Here is a 19,151-nt window from a genome sequence, read left to right as displayed (position 1 = left end):
GGGGGGCAGTCTGGAAGGCTGTGCCGTTCGGAGCACGGCTCGCTTACCCGCACATCGGCATACCAATGAGTGGGGTTAAGAAGGCACGGCTCCTCGCGGAGACACCGTTCCTTCGGCAGACCCAATCCGCCAAGTCTCCACGGACCTATTTCCAAAAGCTGCTCCTAATGTGGGCCTGTGTCAATCACCCCCACAGACAGCTCCCCCCCTCTCGGCCCCCAGCTCCTGTCCATATGAAATAGTCATACATTAGGAACCAAGGGAGCGCACCTCTCCGTCTAGGAGTCCTCATGTATTCTAATGCTATTCAAAAGCTATGGGTAGTTAAGTGAGAGACAGTTTCTGGATGTTACACCCCGCTCTTTGGAAGCTCTTCTTCTTTTTTTTTGTTTGCTTTCAAAGAGTTTGAATTTTCGACATGTAAGATATTCGACTTTCGTCTCCGTCTTTTGTCTCTGTTTGTTTGTTTATGAAGAGTCATACTGTGCAGGCAAGGAGAGGATTTAACAGAGGAAGCGGCGTTCTGTCAGCGAGTGGACGGGGGCTAGATATTGGATCTCGCTGTGACATGTTTATGTGACAACATCATTTGACAGCTTTGACACTCCATAGACAAACACCTTCAAAAAGAGTCGGCTGTATACCCGCTCAAAAATATAGGGATGCCTGTTTGCTGCCAAATGTACACTGAGTTGATGAGATGATTTTATTTTTTAAGCAGATTTAGAGCTCTGAGTGTGTTTCAGAAAACGTTAGGGTTACATTTGCCTTCAACTTATAATGATGTTTGACTGACTGCTGTATGCACAAGCTTGTTTGAACTTAATGGAAAAGTTAAGATGTTGACGAACCAGACGCAGAATGAATAATCAAATGTTGTACTGGCCCTTTAAAAATGTAAATGATATGAGTTTGAACTTTCAAACTCATGTCACCAACACCTTCCTTCTTATAATAACTGTGCAAAAGGTTAAATCAATCTTTAGACTTCCAAGTCCACAATGTGCAGTTTCTGTGCAGCTGTGTAGCTCTTTCCAGTCTCATTGTTTTGCAATCCTGCTAGCTACCAGTGTTGCTGTACTTGTTGGACAAAACGTACATAAGCTTTAACTTGCCTAAGCAAGAATCTGCCGTCCACAACTTATTCGCTAACTGCTCCAGAGTCAACAAGATTTCCTGTGCACATGCACCACCTAGCTAGCACAACCTAGCACAGGGATTGCACTGCAAAGTATTGCAGATCTGCATGCAACCCAGCTTTAATAGAGTTTCCCTTGGCTTTTGGAGCCATATATATATATATATATATATATATATATATATATATATATATATATATATATATATATATATATATATATATATATTATATATACTAGTCCAGAAAAATGTCTTGTTTCAAGTTGTTTCAAGACTAAAATGAGGTCTGAATTGCTTGAAAAAAAGTGAAAAAAAATCTGCTAATGGAACAAAAAAAATTACCAGAAAATTTGCTTTAAACACAAATAATGTCTTAACTTTTCTCTTGTTCCATTGGCAGATTTTTCTTACTTGTTTCAAGCAATACAGATCTAATTTTTGTCTTAAAACAACTTGAAACAAGAGATTTTCCGGGACTATTTGGGTGAACTTGGCCTTTTTTTTAAGTCTAAAAAGATATTTTGTACTGAAAATAAGAAAAAAACACTTGATAAGATTATCGTTTTTATCACAAACCAGAGTATTTAGCAGAAACGCTGTTGTTACGATAGTCACGGACCACCATGTTGTGCTTGTACTGCTACTGCCCAATGCTACATCAGTGGAGATCTACCAAAAGAAGCTTAGGTACAAGACAGTTATAGTGCCACCTACAGGCCTGGCATGCTTATTACAGCATTTCCACAAATGCAGATTTTTGTCTCTCAGCATTTCCAATATGGTGACCACCATCTATTGGATTCAAATTGAGAGTAATTTGCTCAAATTGGAAATACATGACTTTAAATGAGTGTTCTGACACCTCATTAAAGGTGATTCAGTATGAGCAATCACCTGCTGTAAATTTTACAGATAAAGGCTTGTGGTTGCTTGGAGTCTTGTCACTCGACAGCCAACACATCATCCCTCCGTCAGGAGTCACACCGCAGTGCCACGAAGGCAGCCGCCACAATACTCCACCATGACCAAGGATCCAATCTCCTCTGGGGTCAGAGTGCACAGGGCCTCCACAGCTGGTCCAATAGCACCATGCCTGGCTGAGTGCAGCCCACGCTGGGGCCTGAGGTGGAGTGGCAAGTCCATGGGACGCGAGGCAGGATGAGCAAACCGCAGGGATCCGAGTGGATTTACTCTCCTGCTAGCATCCTTTTTAGCCGGCAGTGGAGCTATTGTATGGACTCGATATGTTCCAAGAAACACAAAGATAAAGAGGTCTCTGAGAGAGGGAGGGGGGATAAATCAGGAAGAGGACGGTGCTTTTAAATCTGGTGTAACAAGGACACTTCATTGTTTATTTTTTTAAATTGGACATCTTTAATACAGCAAAAAAAATTAAGTTCCAATGGAATGAAAGCACTGAAGGTCATCAAGCGGGAAATTATCAACACTTGAAGCAGAGTTTTTTAAGTCCTCATTTAGTGATGTGGAACTTGTCTGTGAACTTAATTTAACATATGTGAAAAGAAGTTGATAACCCAATTAATTGTGAAGAAGTTTGCTATGGAGGGAGGGTGGACTTCTTTTTAAACAGATTCATTTAAGATTAAAAAAAATGTTGAAGGCTATTCCTCGGAGAATATAATTCTCCTCTAATAATTGTACTGTTCTGACCAGAACGCCGCATTGACAATGAAATAAAGCATTGAATTAGTGATAATTTATCTCGTTGAAGTGCGACAAACCTTCCTCTAGACCGGAGTGTTTTAGAGTTTTTGATGGAATAAAAAAGACAGGGTCACAGGAAGATTTTTAAAATGTTCCCTTTGAAGAAATTTCTTTGAAAAGTTGTTGCTTTATGATGCCAAAAGTGTTCAGAGAGGCTACTGCAGCTCTATAGTGGCAGGAATGATGAACACTTAAGATGATTGTGAGTACTTGCTGCTTTTGTGAGGACTTGGAATAAAGGCTTCCTCTAAACTCCAGGTACAAACATTTCTCCAATTTTGTGTCGGAGTTAAAGCATATTTTTGCAACTCATTCCCCATGTCCGATGCATAAAATCATGTTACGTAAGCGAGGTAATTCATTCTCCATGTGAGTGCAAGTAGCTTTACTCTTTATGGTCCATTGTAGGGTTAGAAGGACAATCTTACCTTCTCAAGGATACCAGAGGAAGAGCTCGGCTAAAATTCCTCTCAAACTTTCAACACAAATGTGAAGTTAAACGTTTTTTAAAGGACGGCAATAATATGAATTTACCGCGCATATAAATTTTCACGACAACCCATTAGAAAAATTAAGTTTTCAAGGCTGCGTTGGAATGAAGGGTGGATTGAAAACGATGATAAAGCCACAGTACAACAATCAGCCGCCCTCCAAAGCACAACTAATTTTCATACAGTCCCTAACGCTCCAAAGTTGTAATTGTGCACTTCTTCCTAAATGTGGCAAAGACCTTGGATTCTTCTTGATTCAGAAAAGGCTTCAGTTCTTTCCACACAGTGTTTGACACAGTTACCATACGGCATAAAGCCCAATGGAGGAATTTATCATTACTGTGTGAAGCCTGATGGTATGTGTGCTTTTAAAATTAATGACTGAAGCACTCTGACTTTTAGTCCGTCTAAAATTTTCATTAAATTTCATTATTCAGCTGTCTCTGTGGCCCTGAATTAATAAACTGCAGGTATCATACCATGAATTCATATTACGTTTGAGACAGAAAGAGATGGGTGTTCTTCCTTTTTTTCCCTCCTCTCTTTACAATATCCTAAAAACATACAATTAAAAAGAAAAGTTCAGAAGCAGAACTTTGAAATGAGACGATGCCATTAAAGTGCCATTAGTTAAAGTGGAGGTATCAATCACTTTAACGCACATAACTTTGTGAAACGTCTCGTTTTGTTGATGTTGAATGATACAGGCTTCTTCCAAAGAGGAGAAATTCGTCTGCACAAAAAGCTGTTTTACTTCCTCACGTAAGATCGACGATTTGCATGAGACTCCGCACATCTTCCCAGCACAATCACGACTTCCTGGATTCTGAGAAGAGATTCCTGCTGCTTGTGTGCGGTTCTTGTTTGTTTACCCCGAGTGTGATGGCGCCGAGGTTAAAGCTACCTTTAGGGCTCCACAAAGAGCCCAAGCTGGAGGGCGGCGTGAGCGCCTGTTAATAGCGATGCCCCGGCGTTTTTTTTTTTTTTTCTCTTCTCTCTTCAGCAAAACTCTTTAAAATGAGATTTTTTTTTATTTTTTATTTTTGAAAGCAGCCGGTGATTCTCCGGCGCATCATTCTCAGGCTCTGAACCTTCCACCTCGAACTCAAAGCAAGAGAGAGATGAGGAGTTTGTGCGCCGCCGTGCAACAAAGGAGGGAGATAAGAAAGAGGAAATGTTGTAAACTGTTCGCTTTTGAGAGGAGAGGTTTGGTTTAGGCAGACGGCGTTCAGGCCGTGGAAGAGGTAAACTCAGGAAACAGTTACGGATGGACTCCAGGTGAGAGAAGTCATTAACTGCATTCAGAGATCCTCTTTTATCTCCCTTCTTTGGAAGTAAACCACCCCTGAGCTCCTGCTGGCTTAGACTTCATCTCTTCTGTGTATTTCCTTTTTTATTTTTTAACTCTGTGTCGCTGTAATTTTTCCCTCTTTTTGGCTGTTTATTAAGAATCAAACATAAAGAGTGGTTCCTCCTAAAGCTTTAAATCAAATGTAAAAAAAAAATTGCTTCTTTTTACGTCACACAAAATCAAATACTAGCTTCCTCTGAACTCTGAAGTATCACAACCAGACAAAAACTCCCTATAGTAGCTTTAAAATGTAAGCATCTCCCCCGTAATTTGTTCTTACCCTTTTGGGCACTTCTTCCACAATCATGTTAGAACCATCTAACTTCAACAAGTTAATAACCAATATGTGTCTTTAACCGCAAAATGCCTCGACTTACTGCAACAAAAAGTTTGTTTTAAAGTGTTGAAGTCGATATTTGAATCCCAGGAAATCTGAGTTCAATAAAAGGCGAAGGGCTGTCAGTGAGATAAAGACTTAACCGTTCAGCACATAAGTCTCAGTAAAGAAAAAACCTTGACAATCGAACACACTGGATTATGTGTGTTGTAATTAGTGTTCAATTAGCTAATTCCGCTATAAGAGTGAGAGATAGAAACATCAAAATCCGGTTGAAGAGGGCCATGTATGCCAAGAGCAGGACAACCATGAAGACAGCGCAGACAAATGTAACTAATTGTCATATAACCTCAAATTTGGGGGCATGAAAGTGTCTAAATAATGGCAGCTAATTTGCCTTGTATTGTGCTTTCTTGATGGCTTTAAATTGAATGAGTCAGGATCCATTCTGGCGTAATGTGAAAGCTGGGGCCACTGGTTCACACCGCAGACATTCAAGGTCGGACACTCCAAATGACGGGGTGACGGCGGGGGGAGTGAAGAGATTTAAAGCAAGGCAGCTGAGTCAATGGACGGCCGGGGTGCAGATTTGGCAGCGTATTCATGTAACCTTGAATTATTGGTTGTTTTTTTCCCACATTGAAAGCTTTTCCACGAGAATATATCCCTTTTTTTGTCGCCCACATTAATGGCACAATCAGCCTGAAAAAATTGCAGTCACAAATTATTCATTGTAATCCTCCATTTGAGGACCCTAATGCCTCTAATTGGGCTTTTATGACTTACAAACTGTATCTTCCACTCTTTTTTTTATTTTTTCCCCTCTGGCGTTTGTTTTTCTTCCTTCCCGCCACGCTGCGGAGTGACATTGAGCCTCTCCCTGTCGGGGTGCTCTCTTGTCTCACTCCAGTGCACATTTTCGCTGTCCCCTCTCCTCCTCCCCCAGACAATGAGCTTTTGACTGAATACATTATCTGAGCTGTTGTTCTGTTTGTTGTTGTTTTAGCATCCAAGAAAAGAGATGAATTATTAATGATGACAGACAAAAAAGAAAGTGGAGAAAAAAACGAGGATTTTTATTTATTTATTTATTTTTTTAGGGGGGATGCAGCTTAATGCTGCGGCTCCATCAAGAGGCCTGAAAATAAGCCTGTAAAACCTACGACTACCTAACAGCCTGTGACTTCTGGAGTACATATGTGATTAATCGATCATTAGGCTGATCGATTAATCAGTTAAAGATGTTTTATATCCTGTTTCAAGCTTGACATGTGAGTATTTCCAGCACTTGTCAACAAACCAGGATGCTTTGGTTTCTGGATAAAAAAGGTCTTTTAAAGGCTGTCTGTACTTTTCTTTCCCCTCTTTTTTTTCACTTTTTGAGTAAAAGATAACTCTTAAAATAAGCAGCAGACAAGCTAATAATGCAATAAAATGAAATAAAATCATTATGTTGCATTGTATGTATAAGTTTCTGCTGGTACCGTTTTGGTTCATGGTACCAAGAGGTTACAGAGGTGGAGTCTTGCGTCGTATCAAAATCAGCTCTTGTACAGCCCAAAATACAAGATTCGAGAATATAGTCCCGGGTTTAAGTTAGGGATGGGTACCTTTTATATTTGAAACAATACGGTACCCATACCCGGTACTTGGCAATAGGTATCGGTACTCAATGGTACTAATTTTTTTGGTACTTTAGTGTGCTTATATGAAAAAAATATGAATTTGTTCAATAATATAATCTCAAAGTTTTTTAATTTAATATATCTCTTCTTCAATATATAACCCTGAAATGCTGTGTTCATGTCCAGCATGGAGAATCGTTGCGTTTAGGTACCTAAACATGGTACTTTTTGATGTTACATTAATCAGTACCTGGTACTACAGACAGATTTCGGTTGGTACCTATGAAAGAACCTAATTTGGTACCCATCCCTAGTTATAGTCAACATATCAATCTAGTACCAGTATTTATAAGCACCGGTAACCAACCAGTTTTTTCAGTGGAAAAAAGTCTTTTGCACCCCACTTTGATAACAGAATAATGGGTGACTAAAAAAGACAAAACTTGATACTATAGCTGTGATTTTACATTTATTTAGAACAAACATGGTCCAAACTGAGGAATTAAGAGTGCTCCACATTATTTTTGATACCTTTTCTATATCTATGTGTGTTTAAGTATAAAAGTTCAACACTGAACTACTTTTAAATCTCGTAGTGTTTCCTTTAAAATGTAAATGTTATGTGTATTTTCACACTCTCAGGCATGTGTTTGACAAATCATACAAAAAAAAAATCACAGCACAGATTTCTGAAGTACTAAGTCATGTGTGAAATAAGTTAATCCCAGCTGTTTGGATTATTACAGCGAGGACAAATGGGCTTACATTTCCACACAAGCGTCAAAGTGGATGCATTTCTCAGGCCTGAGTGTCACTGATCTGAAGCAGGGATTACTGTGCCCCCTCTTGGTTATGAACCAGCACTGCATTGTCATTTAAAGCTGCTTTACAAGCTGCACAGAGAGCTGTCAGAAGGATGGTGCAAATGTTTGATTGATAAGGCAGAGAAGTCAAAGACAAACTCTTTTGTATCACTGCGAGGAATGGTCTCTGTGTTTCACTGAGCATGTTTAAAGGGCTGGCTTGTTTCATTGTCGAGGAAGAGGAGATGTTAGTGTGGATCACAGGAGCAGACGTAGGTGATAAAATGACAGAGAGACGGCTACAGAAAACTGCTCTGATTTAAAGTTATTTAATTAAAAAATGATATTAAATTAAAGTAAAACTGTTTGAAAAGTGACCCAACTTCTCAGCATTTATTAAATTCTGCACTTTGTCCTCTTTGCAGCAGCAGCAGCAGCAGAGAAATTTAAGAGGATTTAACACCATGCAGCTATGCTTTGGATGTCTATTTTTTCCTGTTGTTTGTATTTTTAGCACCTCTTTAAGTCCGTCTTCCCTCAACCAGGGAAAAAAAAGGCCTGCCTGTTTGGCGTTTACAGGATCAAAGAAGAGGTAAAATATCATTTCCATAACATTTGAACCAGTTAACCACCAGCACAATGCAGATAAACACTACTGTAAGCGTCTGACAATGCCAATGAGGCAGGAACTCTGTGATTTGCCGCTCCGCCAAAGAGGAGGGAAGCAAGCGCAAACATGGAGGAGGTCAAAGGTCAACTGTGCTCTCCCTGCATCCCTTTCCAAGCAGAGCCCTCGAGCGCTGGTGGTGTTTTAGGCAAGCGTACCTCACTTTGGGGAAGGAGGAGGAGAGAGGGGGGGAGGCCTGATGGATGCCGTTCCCAAGGTGAATGGAAAGAATAGCATTAAGCTGCACCACACCGCCTGGAGAGAGCTACACCGCTTTGGGTGATTCATCTATTGATTATTTCTACCCAAGCATGGAGGTGCCATGTAAACACACATATATTAGTAGTCTACAATGCACATGTGCGCCCCGAAACGCACATGCAGACACGGTGGATCCAGTGAAAGCACGCCTCGGGCCTACTCACTGTTTTATAATCAGATTCCGACTTCTAGAAGCTCGTGGGCATCTTCAAACCAGCGGGCAGGAGCATCTGATGGAGAACTAAATAGAGATGAATGAAGAGATGAAGGAATAAATAAATGATAAATGTGCATTACCGCTATTTGTGTGGGCCTATTGTGCTATTGATTTAAGCTGGTGTGTGTGTTTTGTGTGTTATGTGTACTCGTAGTAGGTTCTAGCATGAGGGCCAAGAAATGAAAACTTACTCTGAGCTTTAAAAAGAAAAAAAGGAGAATTTTAATTTTCCCCAGAGGAGTCGACTTTTTCCAAATGTGCGAGGAATTTTGAGATTTTACCGTCAAGTTTGTTGAGTAACTTTATCCTATTTTAATTCATTAATGTAAGAAAAAGCTGCAGTCTTCTTAAATAACTATACTCTACATTTAATTTCACCCTAAAGGTGAATGATTCTTAGAACACAAACTCACTTATTTTAAGCTTTAAAAGTTGGTCGGTGCAACTTCAAGCTACAAGAAGTTGCCCCGTGTCCATGGCAACAACCAGGAGCTCATGACTGACCACTGGCGAGATTTTAAATGAATAAATAAATAAATTAAGCACGGCACATGATTTGAGTTATAGGATAAAATCTGCAGGGCAAAGAATAAAAGAAATGTTGTTCAAATTTATTCAGAATTTTGCTTCATCAAGATTTAAAATAGTGAAAAGTTAAGACAGATTTCATTAATATTTAAAAATACTTTAACAATATTTTTAACAGTTAAACTTCACTAATATGGAAAAAAAGGATTAAATTTTTTAGATGAATGAACTTCAATTTTTTAACTGTAAATAAAAATGTTACAAAACTGAATTTCCAGAAGCCAAATAACCCAACTTAAAAATTTCAGACGTCAAACAATTTTGAAAAATACTCACTGACTTTGAAACTGTTAAATTTGAACATCAATGTTTAAAAAAATTCTTTAAGGTTTAAATTTAATTTTTTATGCTCTCTAATGTTTTTGTTGCTGCTTTTGAATTATTGTAAATCATCCCATAATCCAACTTTGTTTTAAATGAATTGTTCTATAACTTTCAAGAAGACATAGTGTTTGGTTATCATTGAAAATCAGGATTTTCTGACTCCTGACATTTAATTTTTATGGCTGTTAGCACATTTATATTATGCTTCAATATTTGGCTTTTCATTGTTTCAGATCTTTTTTTAACCTGCTTTACTGTCCCCTTGCTGCACCTGCTCATGTCTTTATCTGAAAGTGTAAACACTGCTATAGAACACAATAAAAGGTAGTTTCTTCCACATGACTCCGTAATAATAATAATAATAATAATAAAAATAATTGTGGCTGTGTTTGTTCACCTCTGTAGGCCAAACCTCTGTTTTTGTGCACCAGAGTCCGGATTTTAAATCTACGTGACAGACTAGCATTTCATGTTGCTCTGTCTTATAGATCCACCGCTCGTCTGTGGGTGTAATCATGAACATCTCCGCTCAGGTTGAAATTCAACCTTTGGACGTTAAAAAAGGATAATGCCAGAGTTGTCACTAACATTGGCGATCATTGCTTTGGGCAGGAAAAGAGCTCCTCTCCAGCATGTTTCTTTCTCCGCTGACTTTTTTTTTTTCTTCCTTTTAACGTTGGACGTGGCTCCCTCTCCCTTAGGGGCGGTAATGGCATTCTCCATGACAACGGCAGTGTGACACGGCTGTGCCCTTGAGGGCCGGGCGCCCCCTCTGGGGGGAGCGCCGCGGAAACACGACAGGGTCAACGGTCACCTCCCATCATCCACCAGCACACCCGTCCTCCCCTCTCCTTCTCTCCCTCCTCAGGTGGAGGAGAAAAAACAGAGAGAAAAGGAGAGGAAGTCTTAAAGCGAGCCCACTCAGTCCAGGCCTGGCAAACGTGGAGCTTTAGCCACAGGCGGTTCTGGCTAGGTCTCCAGCTCCTTGCTGTTCCCTCCAAGGCCAGGGCTGGATCAATACGTATAGTAGTGCGGATTCTTTTGGCACCCAAGTATAGCTGTGCAGTATTGCCCCGAGGTACAGGTCCGTTAAAGACATAACAGTGTGTGCATGTGAGCAAAGTGGACGGAGTTTATTCAGGAAGGTGTTGGCATGAAACCGATGCTTCTGACAGGATGTTTTTTATTTATTTTGCTGCTTTAAAATCAGGAAATTCTCACGTCTGCATTTAAATGTAGACTTTTTAAGGATGTTTTTGCAAAATTAATTTAAATATTTTCACCTGAGTTGTTAAAAAAACATGATTTACAGTAGTTTTCTTTTTAAATTATACAAAATGTGTCATCTGTGATAAATCCAGCAGAATAATTTCACTGAAACACACCAGGCCTGCTCTGAGAAATGATACTCTACTGCCATCTAGTGGTGAAAAAGCAGAGCAGTCTGACACCAAGTCCTTTCTGCTGTTTTATCGTCTTTTAGCCTAAAAAGAAAAACACCTGAGGGGGAAATAACACCTGGCACAAATAAAGAATGAGACTCATAACAAAAAAAATCTCTCACGTCAGCGTTGTGTCATTTGGCACGTCTTGAATGAAAACTCAAAAGGAAGAGAAGAAAAAACAGGACGCAGTCAGTTCAACAATTCATGTCCTGTGCGTTTGGCGTCAAACAGAAAGAGTTTGTAAAAAAAAAAAAAAAAAAAAGTCTTGAGGAGAATTTGGAAAAAGAAAAAATAGAAAGTCAGTCCGTCCAATCCTTTGTCGAGTCTGTTCTGCTGACCTTTTTCTGCTTTTCACTTCCTGGACTCGGGCGTCCTTGGATCCTCACCCCAAAACAAAAGCGTCCATCCACAGCTGATGATGAGGAAGCTGCTCAGGCACCTGCAATGAAGAGGAAGAGCATCTGGTAAACACCAAATATCCTGAAATGCTCGTTACGGAAGCAGCAGCTTTGAGATACAAACGCACATTTTACCGTCAGTGGCGCTCACCGTACTGGTAGATCGATCTTGGTGATGATGGGAGTGTGCTGTGAGGACTGCTGGGAGCTGCTAGGACAAAACTTTTCCCCTGACTCTGGGTGCGGGATCTCTGCACTGCCAATGCCACCGCTTGTGCGAACCTGGACGGGGTTGCGATCTCCTCCTCCTCCTCTGTTGGTGACCTGTAAGGCGAGGAGGAAGTGGGCCCGTTGGACAGATGTACCAGCCCGTTGGAGGTCAGGTGTGGCGGCTGAGGAGACGCTGTTGTCGCTTCGCGTTGGTCCTCAACAACTTCGACGTCTTCGTTGAAGAAAACAGGTGGTGGAGGGGGCGGGAAAAAGTCCTCAACTTCCTCCTCGATGTCTTCTTCTGGAGCGTTTGTGCTACAATGATCTGTCTCTGATTCTACAAGATCATTCTGATCCTCGAAGCTACCTGGAAGTTCTGTTTCTGCTTGATCTACCTCCAACACAGCTTCAGGTTCCTCTTCTTCTGCTGCTTCTTCTTTGATCACCTCTCCTTCTTCTGCTTCTTCTTCGTCTCTTTCAATGGTTTCCACAACCTCAGATGGACTTGAGCTTCGACAGTCCAGATTTCCGTCCGAATCAAAAGGACATAAAGGAGATTTAGGCTCCTCAGAAGAGTTTCCAGAGCTTGCAGAAGAGGTTTTCATCCTTGGTTCCTCTCTGATCTCTAAAGAAGCTTCTTCCTCTGGTGCTTTTTCAATCTGGATCTCTTCAGGGACTTTCAGGACCATTTCTGAATCCGTTGACCTCTGCTTCTTGGATGGAACCACCTTGAAAGTGGTCATCGCCCTCCTCTGTATCGGATCCTCCCACTCAGGCTCAACAGGGAGGTTGGTTGGCAGATCGCGATCAAGATCCTTGCAGATGGCTCCATTTTCCGAGTGCCGGCGATGCACCGAAACAAAATTCGGGCTGCGCAATTTTGGCAAGGTCGCAGCGCTCCTCAAACGTGTCACCAGCGCCCCTTTGCTGACACTCGACGTCAGGACTTTGGCGAGAGCAGCGCGAGCGTCAGAGAGGTCTCTCCCTCGGAGTGAGGGCAGGTGATCAGCGACTTCATGGAAACGTGAGAGCGATGGGTGCGAGAAGGATGAGGATGAGCGTGAGCGGGGTGGTCGTGGGGATGATGAGGATGAGAATGAGAGGGTGATGGAGTCGGATTCGCCACTGTCTCTCAGGTTCGACAGAGGATGGAGGGAGTAGGGAGTCCCTGGAGGAAGAGGAGAGACTTTAGAAAATTCAGAAATCAGAGAAACTGATCACGATCATATTGATTGATACAAAGGATAGGAGGCTTCAGATGATTTATGAGTCAGTTTGTAAATTTAGGAGATTTTTTTTCACTTTTATTTCGTTAAGAAAAGGAGAATTGATGGAAAAAAATCAAAGAAACATAAAGAAGAAATACAGGAAGAGAAATGTTCTTCACACACAATTGATTATTTGAGGTTAGCTCTTTATTTGTCATGATTACAAAACTGGAAAAACATTTCATGATCACAGACGCTTCACAAGTTGTTTCTAATTTTGTCTTTTTTGAATCAAAGGCACAAAAATTCCACAAAATCTGATTTATAGAAAGAAAAACAAGGATAAAAACAAGACCAGAGAGAACTTCAGAACAACACACACAACAGACGTATAAATAGTGTTCAAGTGCAGCAGCAGGCGACAAGCAGATGACAGGGACACACATCCATAAAAAGCCACTAAGACGGGAAGGAGGAAGAAGAAGAAGCCGACGCAGGAGGAGGAAGAGGGATGTTGGAAGGAGGAGAGGGAAGCAGCCCCCGATCAATCACCCGCTTCAGGTAACTCAGAGTCTGTAAGCAGGGAGGAGAGAAAGCAGGCGCGCTCAGTCTACAGGTTCAACAACAGGCAGGAAAACACTCAGCGCCAGGCTGGAACTTCAACAGAGTGATTGTATGAGTGTAGGAGGAGGGAAAGATGAGGGAGGTCGAGTTCGCAGACTAGATTCAGCAGATTCTTTTAGAGTACAGAAAACAGAGGAGTGAACCTCGGAGGAGTTTGTGAAGATCCTTAATAACCTTTGTCCAATCAGAGCGCTCACTGTCCTCTCATGTCTCTGGGAGAGATCAGTACAGAGAAGGAGCCGTGCAGCAGGTGCTGAAAGCATATCAGACGGACTAACACGAGGAATGAAAGCTCAGACAATAGAGGGATTTATCTCCAGAGCAGGCTGAAGCCGCTACGTTCCACGGGTCACTTTAATTGCCCTGGCCGGGGTTAAATTGTTCTGGCTGATAAAAGCAGAGTTTTCGTGCTGGATTTAACTGCTAAATCGTCCGTTTGATGGTACTCGCTCTGACATTTTAATCTTGATTTAACTTCAATCTGCGCTGACCTCAAGCGGCACCGAGTGGAGCCGTGAGGATTCGGCAGACAGAAGAATTCACCTCCGTTTAAAGCCGCTTTGATTTCCTCTCAAATACTGTAAAAGGTCAATTGGGATTTTTCTACAAGCGTACTTCACATCTTCAACAATGCTGTGTCGGTTAGCACCACTAGGTGGAGACAAACTCACTCAGGTTTTATGTGACACAGAGAATCCAGACAGCTTTAAGTTTGGAGATCGTACCTTTGGCGTCTGTGTGTGGCTCCACTTCCTGGTGGTTGTTTGCACACGGAGGGGCAGGCGCCCTCCTCTTGGTGCTCCTTAATGTGGATTCAGCAGACCTCTAGAGAGAGATAACAGCATTACAGAGAGAATATGTTGAAGACGATGAGAGGCACTGTCACTAATGTCTAAAATTTAATCAGCTGTCAAAGCTGCTTTAGCTACAGATGAATGAGGAAGCTGTGAGAATGTGAGCGTCTTAAGCATTCAACAGCCCACCTGAGCTTCTCTTACCTGGCAGGAAGTGAGACTGTGAGGGATGCTGCGAGACCCGCCCATAGGTGGCTGTGGGGCTCGTCTCTTCTTGGGCATCTCTGCACTCAGGGTTTGAGAAGACGCAGCAACATTTGCGCTGACTCCCGCTTTGAGCCCTGGTGAAGCTGGAGCACTCCTCGTCCCTTCCTGAGAAAAACAAACTGTTTAAGAACAAATCACATCCCAGCATCCGTTGCTCTGTGCTGCACACCGTACCGTCTGGGCCTTCTTCTTCCTCCTGAACAAGCTGAGGAACCCACAGTTCTCCTTCTGCTTCTTCTCCTTCTTTGGCAGCTCTGAACCGTGAGAAAGAGAAAAAAGGAGATCTGGCACATGGAGGATGAAAGTGACACTCTGCATTAACGTGTTTGTGTGTTACCTTGTAGTGGAGGCGGTGAGATGACCTCTGTTGGCGTGACAGCTGTTACAGATAGAAAACAAAGGAATAATCAGACGGCACAGTTCTATCTCTTTCATATACATGAGTACTTACACTATGTCTAATTTGTACATACTTATTTCAGGCGTCTTGTCTAGATGCTGCTGCTCGACAGCTGTGTCTTTGGCGAACACCTCCCTCACGCCGTGGTCATTTAAGCTCTTGGTCAGATCTAGCACCTCTTTGGACCGGGCGTCTCTCAGCAGAACAGTCGTTTCGACTTGAAACTCGCACTTTTCACACACAGCAGGCATCAGGAGCTCAATGGGCACTTGGGGATTCACGCGCACCACGGCTTTATGGGACTTGTTGTAGTTGATCAACAGGCGCACAGACGGCTGTAAAGAACAGGACAAACTTTGGATTCTCATTTTTTCTTTCTAATTAAAAAGGAAATTGTTAACTACCGTCTTGACTTTTTTTTCTACCTCAGGCATGTACGGCCTCCTGATCTTCTCCTCCATCGCTTTCGGCTTCAGCACAATCTTGTCTGCTTCCAGGGAGCCGATAGGAGAGTTTGGCTTGAAGCGGATGATGTTCTTGTTGGGTGAGAGGACCTCGACCGTGTAGTCAGACGGGTTCAGGTGGTAGTTTGCACAAAGGGTCACGAGGAGGTCCATCACTGGTTTACTACGAAGAAAGAGGGAATAGAGAGAATTCAAGCCTGTATCTTATGATCTTGCCAGTTTGTTCATCTTCATATAAACATGTACTACCTCCCATGCACTGTGGCATGCTTCTCCAGCCCTCCAGGCAGGACCACAGACAGACTGTAGTCCCTGTCCAACGGGTTCACCTGCTCATCCATCTCAAGGGGACCTCAGATTTGATCAAGCTCTCCAGATCTACTCCTGGCGTCAGGGAAACCTCCTGAAAGACAAGAAACTTTGCTGTATATAAATTATTTTCATAACCTTTGGCTCCTGGATGGAGCCAAGGACAGTTCAGGTTGTTGATGTAGGATGTGACAGGATTTCCCCCCTGGCTGGTGCAAATATGGAAAATCTTACAGCTGCTATAAATAATTTTCAAGATGTATTTCAACGCCTCTGTGACGAAAGGAATGTATCATTTACTGTACTTCAACTAAGCCAGCAAGAGCCCACAGAATGCCAATAAAGATCAAACTGACACAGTAGAGGTAAAATAAATTTGTGTAGAAATTTATGGAAGTTTTCCAGAAATAAAAACAAACATAAGTTGACATCTCAAAAAAGCAACTGAAAAGAACTCCTTATTTCGACAAAATATGTCTTCATCGTTCTTTTTGTATATAAAAATAGTGAGTTACACTAACATTTCACACGTCCACTGTTTCTCTGAGCTTTGCAGTGATGGATTTGAAGAAGTACACAATAAAGCGCACACAAAGAACTGCTTCCTAGGTTGAAATAAACGTCATCAGGATGTCATTTGTATTCCTCTATTCTGAAGTTTTGACTCTTCACTTTTTATGGATGAGGTTACAAAACTGACTTTATCTCAAAAAGACAGTTCTGGTCACACTCTTATACATGATATTTCTGCAATTTAGAATACACGCGGAATGTTTAATGCAGTTAAGAAATAAGGCAATACATATTTTGAAACCTTGAGATATTAGGGTTATACTGATGTAAAAAATAAATAAAAATACACCAAAACTGCACTCCTGTAAGTAAACATGTAAAAATATCTCCTGGCGTACTTGTACAATGATCCTTTGGGGCTTCCGTAGAACAGAACCCCTTAAAGGCATCATTGAGGACTCTTTTTTTAGCATTCAACACCGTTCAAAACAATAAAATGCCAAACATTTGTTCACTTCTAGCAGGTGCCTGAAAACTGTGGGGAAATTTAGTCAAAACGAAGAGAAAACTAAATATATTCACAAATAATTAACGACTAATATCCAAAATTGTCGTTAAATCTCGACTCATAAATACGAAGAAGTCTTTGCTATGATTTACCTGAACTACGTAGAAACTTCCAACGGTTTTCGACGCTGTCAGAGTTTAATTTAGACTCTCTCTGACTTCCTGCAGGAATTTAACCTCCTCTGTCACGAACTTTGACCCTTCGTGGCCCCTTTTTTCATCACACAGGAGCAGTTTCGTTGCACAGTTTAATTAAAGTCGACGCCCTTTGGTGTTTTAAGCTAGGAATTCACCGGAGCCGAACAGTTGTGTGTGCTTGTTTATGCGCGCGAGCCTGTACGAGGACACAGACAGGCGCGTGCGCGGAGGTTACTGAGTACACGTGACGTAAAATTAGACAAATATTGCTTTTTTTTTTTTTTTAAATTAATTTATTTTATTGTTTCATTTTATTTTTAAAATTTATGGGTGCTAAAACACACTTTTGGAGCGGAATTTTTTTTTAATTTAAAAATATAACTTTTTTTTTTTAAGATACCAGTGTTTAAATTTATGAATGTAAATGTCACATACGTCTAATAGCGTTTACATTACCGTTTTTTTCTTTTAAAATATATCCTATCCGGCTTCAAGAGCTACAACCTAAAGGTTATAAAATAAATACCCAAATATTGATCACAGCAACTCTAAATTATAGTCAGGTCAAAGCTAAAAATTAGGAGTGAGCACAACACTGAGACCATAAACAATAAGACTGTGAACAAAGTGCACAATAAACCCAAGTCAAGTTAATCCACAATACAAATTTCAAAAAATATAAATATAAAAACAGGTCTGTTGTAAAAAAAAAAAAAAAAAAAAAAAAAAAAAAAAAAGGTCTATAGGAGTGATTTATAAGCAAGTACATACTTGGCTGACCTCACCGAGGAGCTAAATACAGTTGTACAAACAAGTCAGAGTTAACTAACTGAATGATAATTTATCCTAATGTGCAGTAGCCTCCATACTCTCATGTTTATTGTTTTGCAAGTACAGTGATTACATACATATTTCAAATTAGTCAGTATTGCCAATTAAAGTAACTGCACTTGTGCAAACAGATAAAAAGAAGCATAACAGCCCAAGCAAAATATCTCCCTTGTATGCAGTCAGCCATGCTTTCTGAGCAGTAATACTGAGTTCCAAATAAGCTTACACTGTTTCTCCTGTAAGAGGGATTAGTGCTCTTTAAAGGCTACGTCCCACCATGCCACCTTGTTCAAAAACACTTGCATGTAAAGTAAATACAGCCTTTCTGACTTACCTGCGTCCACAGTTTCCTCCCATTCTGTCCCAGCTCTCTCTTCTTTGTTTTGAGGTGATAGGAGGGGAGAAATTGAGGAAGGGAGAAAAGGGTTCCTTCCTCTGTAATCCCTAGTGAGCAGACCGGCCTACCACACCTACAGGCCCTGCCCAGTCATGTGACCTTGCTTTGCATGTCTGTGTTTGTGTGAACAGTGTGTGTGCTTTGTGGGAGGTTGTGGTGTGGAAGGGCATGCACATGGTTACTCTTTTGAACCGGTTCGGCATGAGCAACATCAATGTAAAGGAGAAGATCTTTTTGATGGGTCTCGCCAAATGGATCTCTTTGTTTTTTTTTTGTTTTATTTATCATTTCTATTTATATTTATTTCATGCTTCTTTGAAATCACATGCAAATAAAAACACAAGAACGTTTGGGAAGAGGAGATATGAGGTTGGATGTAAACATGTGGCCCCTGGGTGTGTTTTGATGCCACAGCTATAGGACATAATGTAAGCTTATATGTTAAACAAATCTCTTGATTAATCTGTATACAGAAGGTGAGCACCAGCATGCAGTTAAGTGGGAGTTTTAATCAAATTAAGCACAGAGAACACATGTCCCCACAGACTGTAATCTTGTAATCTCATTGTGAAGTCTTTCTGCGGACTCTGAATGGGCCCCTGCGGTAAACAGATCACTGTGTGACTGTCTCGGCTAATGAACTTCTTTTGATGACTAATGGATGAACAGAAAGCCTGTTAGTCACCCCATCCAGTCTGTTTTTCTTTATCATCGCTTATCATGTCGCGAACTGGAAGCAGGCCCGGGCATCACACTGCAAAGCTTTCGCTCCACTGTGATAAAAAAAAAGGTGTTAACACATCATTTAGTGAGCATCTTGTAGTTTTAAATGGTTACAGCCAGCCTGGTTCTATTACATAACCTCCAATCTGGTAGCTATGTGTCATAGAGTAAGTTGTGTAACACTGATAAGTTTGATTTTCTCAGCTGAAGCGATGAGTTTCTAAACTCATCAGATGAAAACAGACCCTTCGATTTGAGCTGCAACAAAGTCAAGTGCTGATGTGCTACAGCCTCATTCTGAGCTCCCACATTCTGCACTTTGCTTCTAATGAAA

General features: G+C 41.2%; 1 protein-coding gene across 3 annotated transcripts; it reads right to left on the bottom strand.

The window, feature by feature from the left end:
• Nucleotides 1–10,606: 10,606 nt before the first annotated feature.
• On the bottom strand, nucleotides 10,607–18,126 carry LOC141786029 (uncharacterized). Of its 3 annotated transcripts, none has more exons than XM_074664724.1 (10): nucleotides 18,032–18,126; nucleotides 15,589–15,742; nucleotides 15,301–15,502; nucleotides 14,949–15,210; nucleotides 14,813–14,854; nucleotides 14,650–14,729; nucleotides 14,413–14,580; nucleotides 14,140–14,239; nucleotides 11,501–12,750; nucleotides 10,607–11,413 (listed from the first exon to the last, which is right to left on the bottom strand). In XM_074664724.1, the coding sequence occupies exons 2-9, from the start codon at nucleotides 15,678–15,680 to the stop codon at nucleotides 11,510–11,512; spliced, it is 2,187 nt and encodes a 728-aa protein (XP_074520825.1). In that variant the 5' UTR covers nucleotides 15,681–15,742; nucleotides 18,032–18,126; the 3' UTR covers nucleotides 10,607–11,413; nucleotides 11,501–11,509. The 3 variants fall into 3 exon arrangements, with proteins under 3 accessions (XP_074520825.1, XP_074520824.1, XP_074520826.1); XM_074664723.1 differs by lacking the exon at nucleotides 18,032–18,126 and adding an exon at nucleotides 16,822–17,053; XM_074664725.1 differs by lacking the exon at nucleotides 18,032–18,126 and adding an exon at nucleotides 16,822–17,053 and having other exon boundaries at nucleotides 11,524–12,750.
• Between the last annotated feature and the right edge of the window lie 1,025 nt (nucleotides 18,127–19,151).

Source organism: Halichoeres trimaculatus, unplaced genomic scaffold, assembly GCF_033239565.1.
Source record: "Halichoeres trimaculatus isolate MK-OKI-2021-1 unplaced genomic scaffold, fHalTri1.1 fHalTri1_scaffold_24, whole genome shotgun sequence".
NCBI lineage: Eukaryota > Metazoa > Chordata > Actinopteri > Labriformes > Labridae > Halichoeres > Halichoeres trimaculatus.
This window is presented reverse-complemented; position numbering and strand designations above follow the sequence as displayed.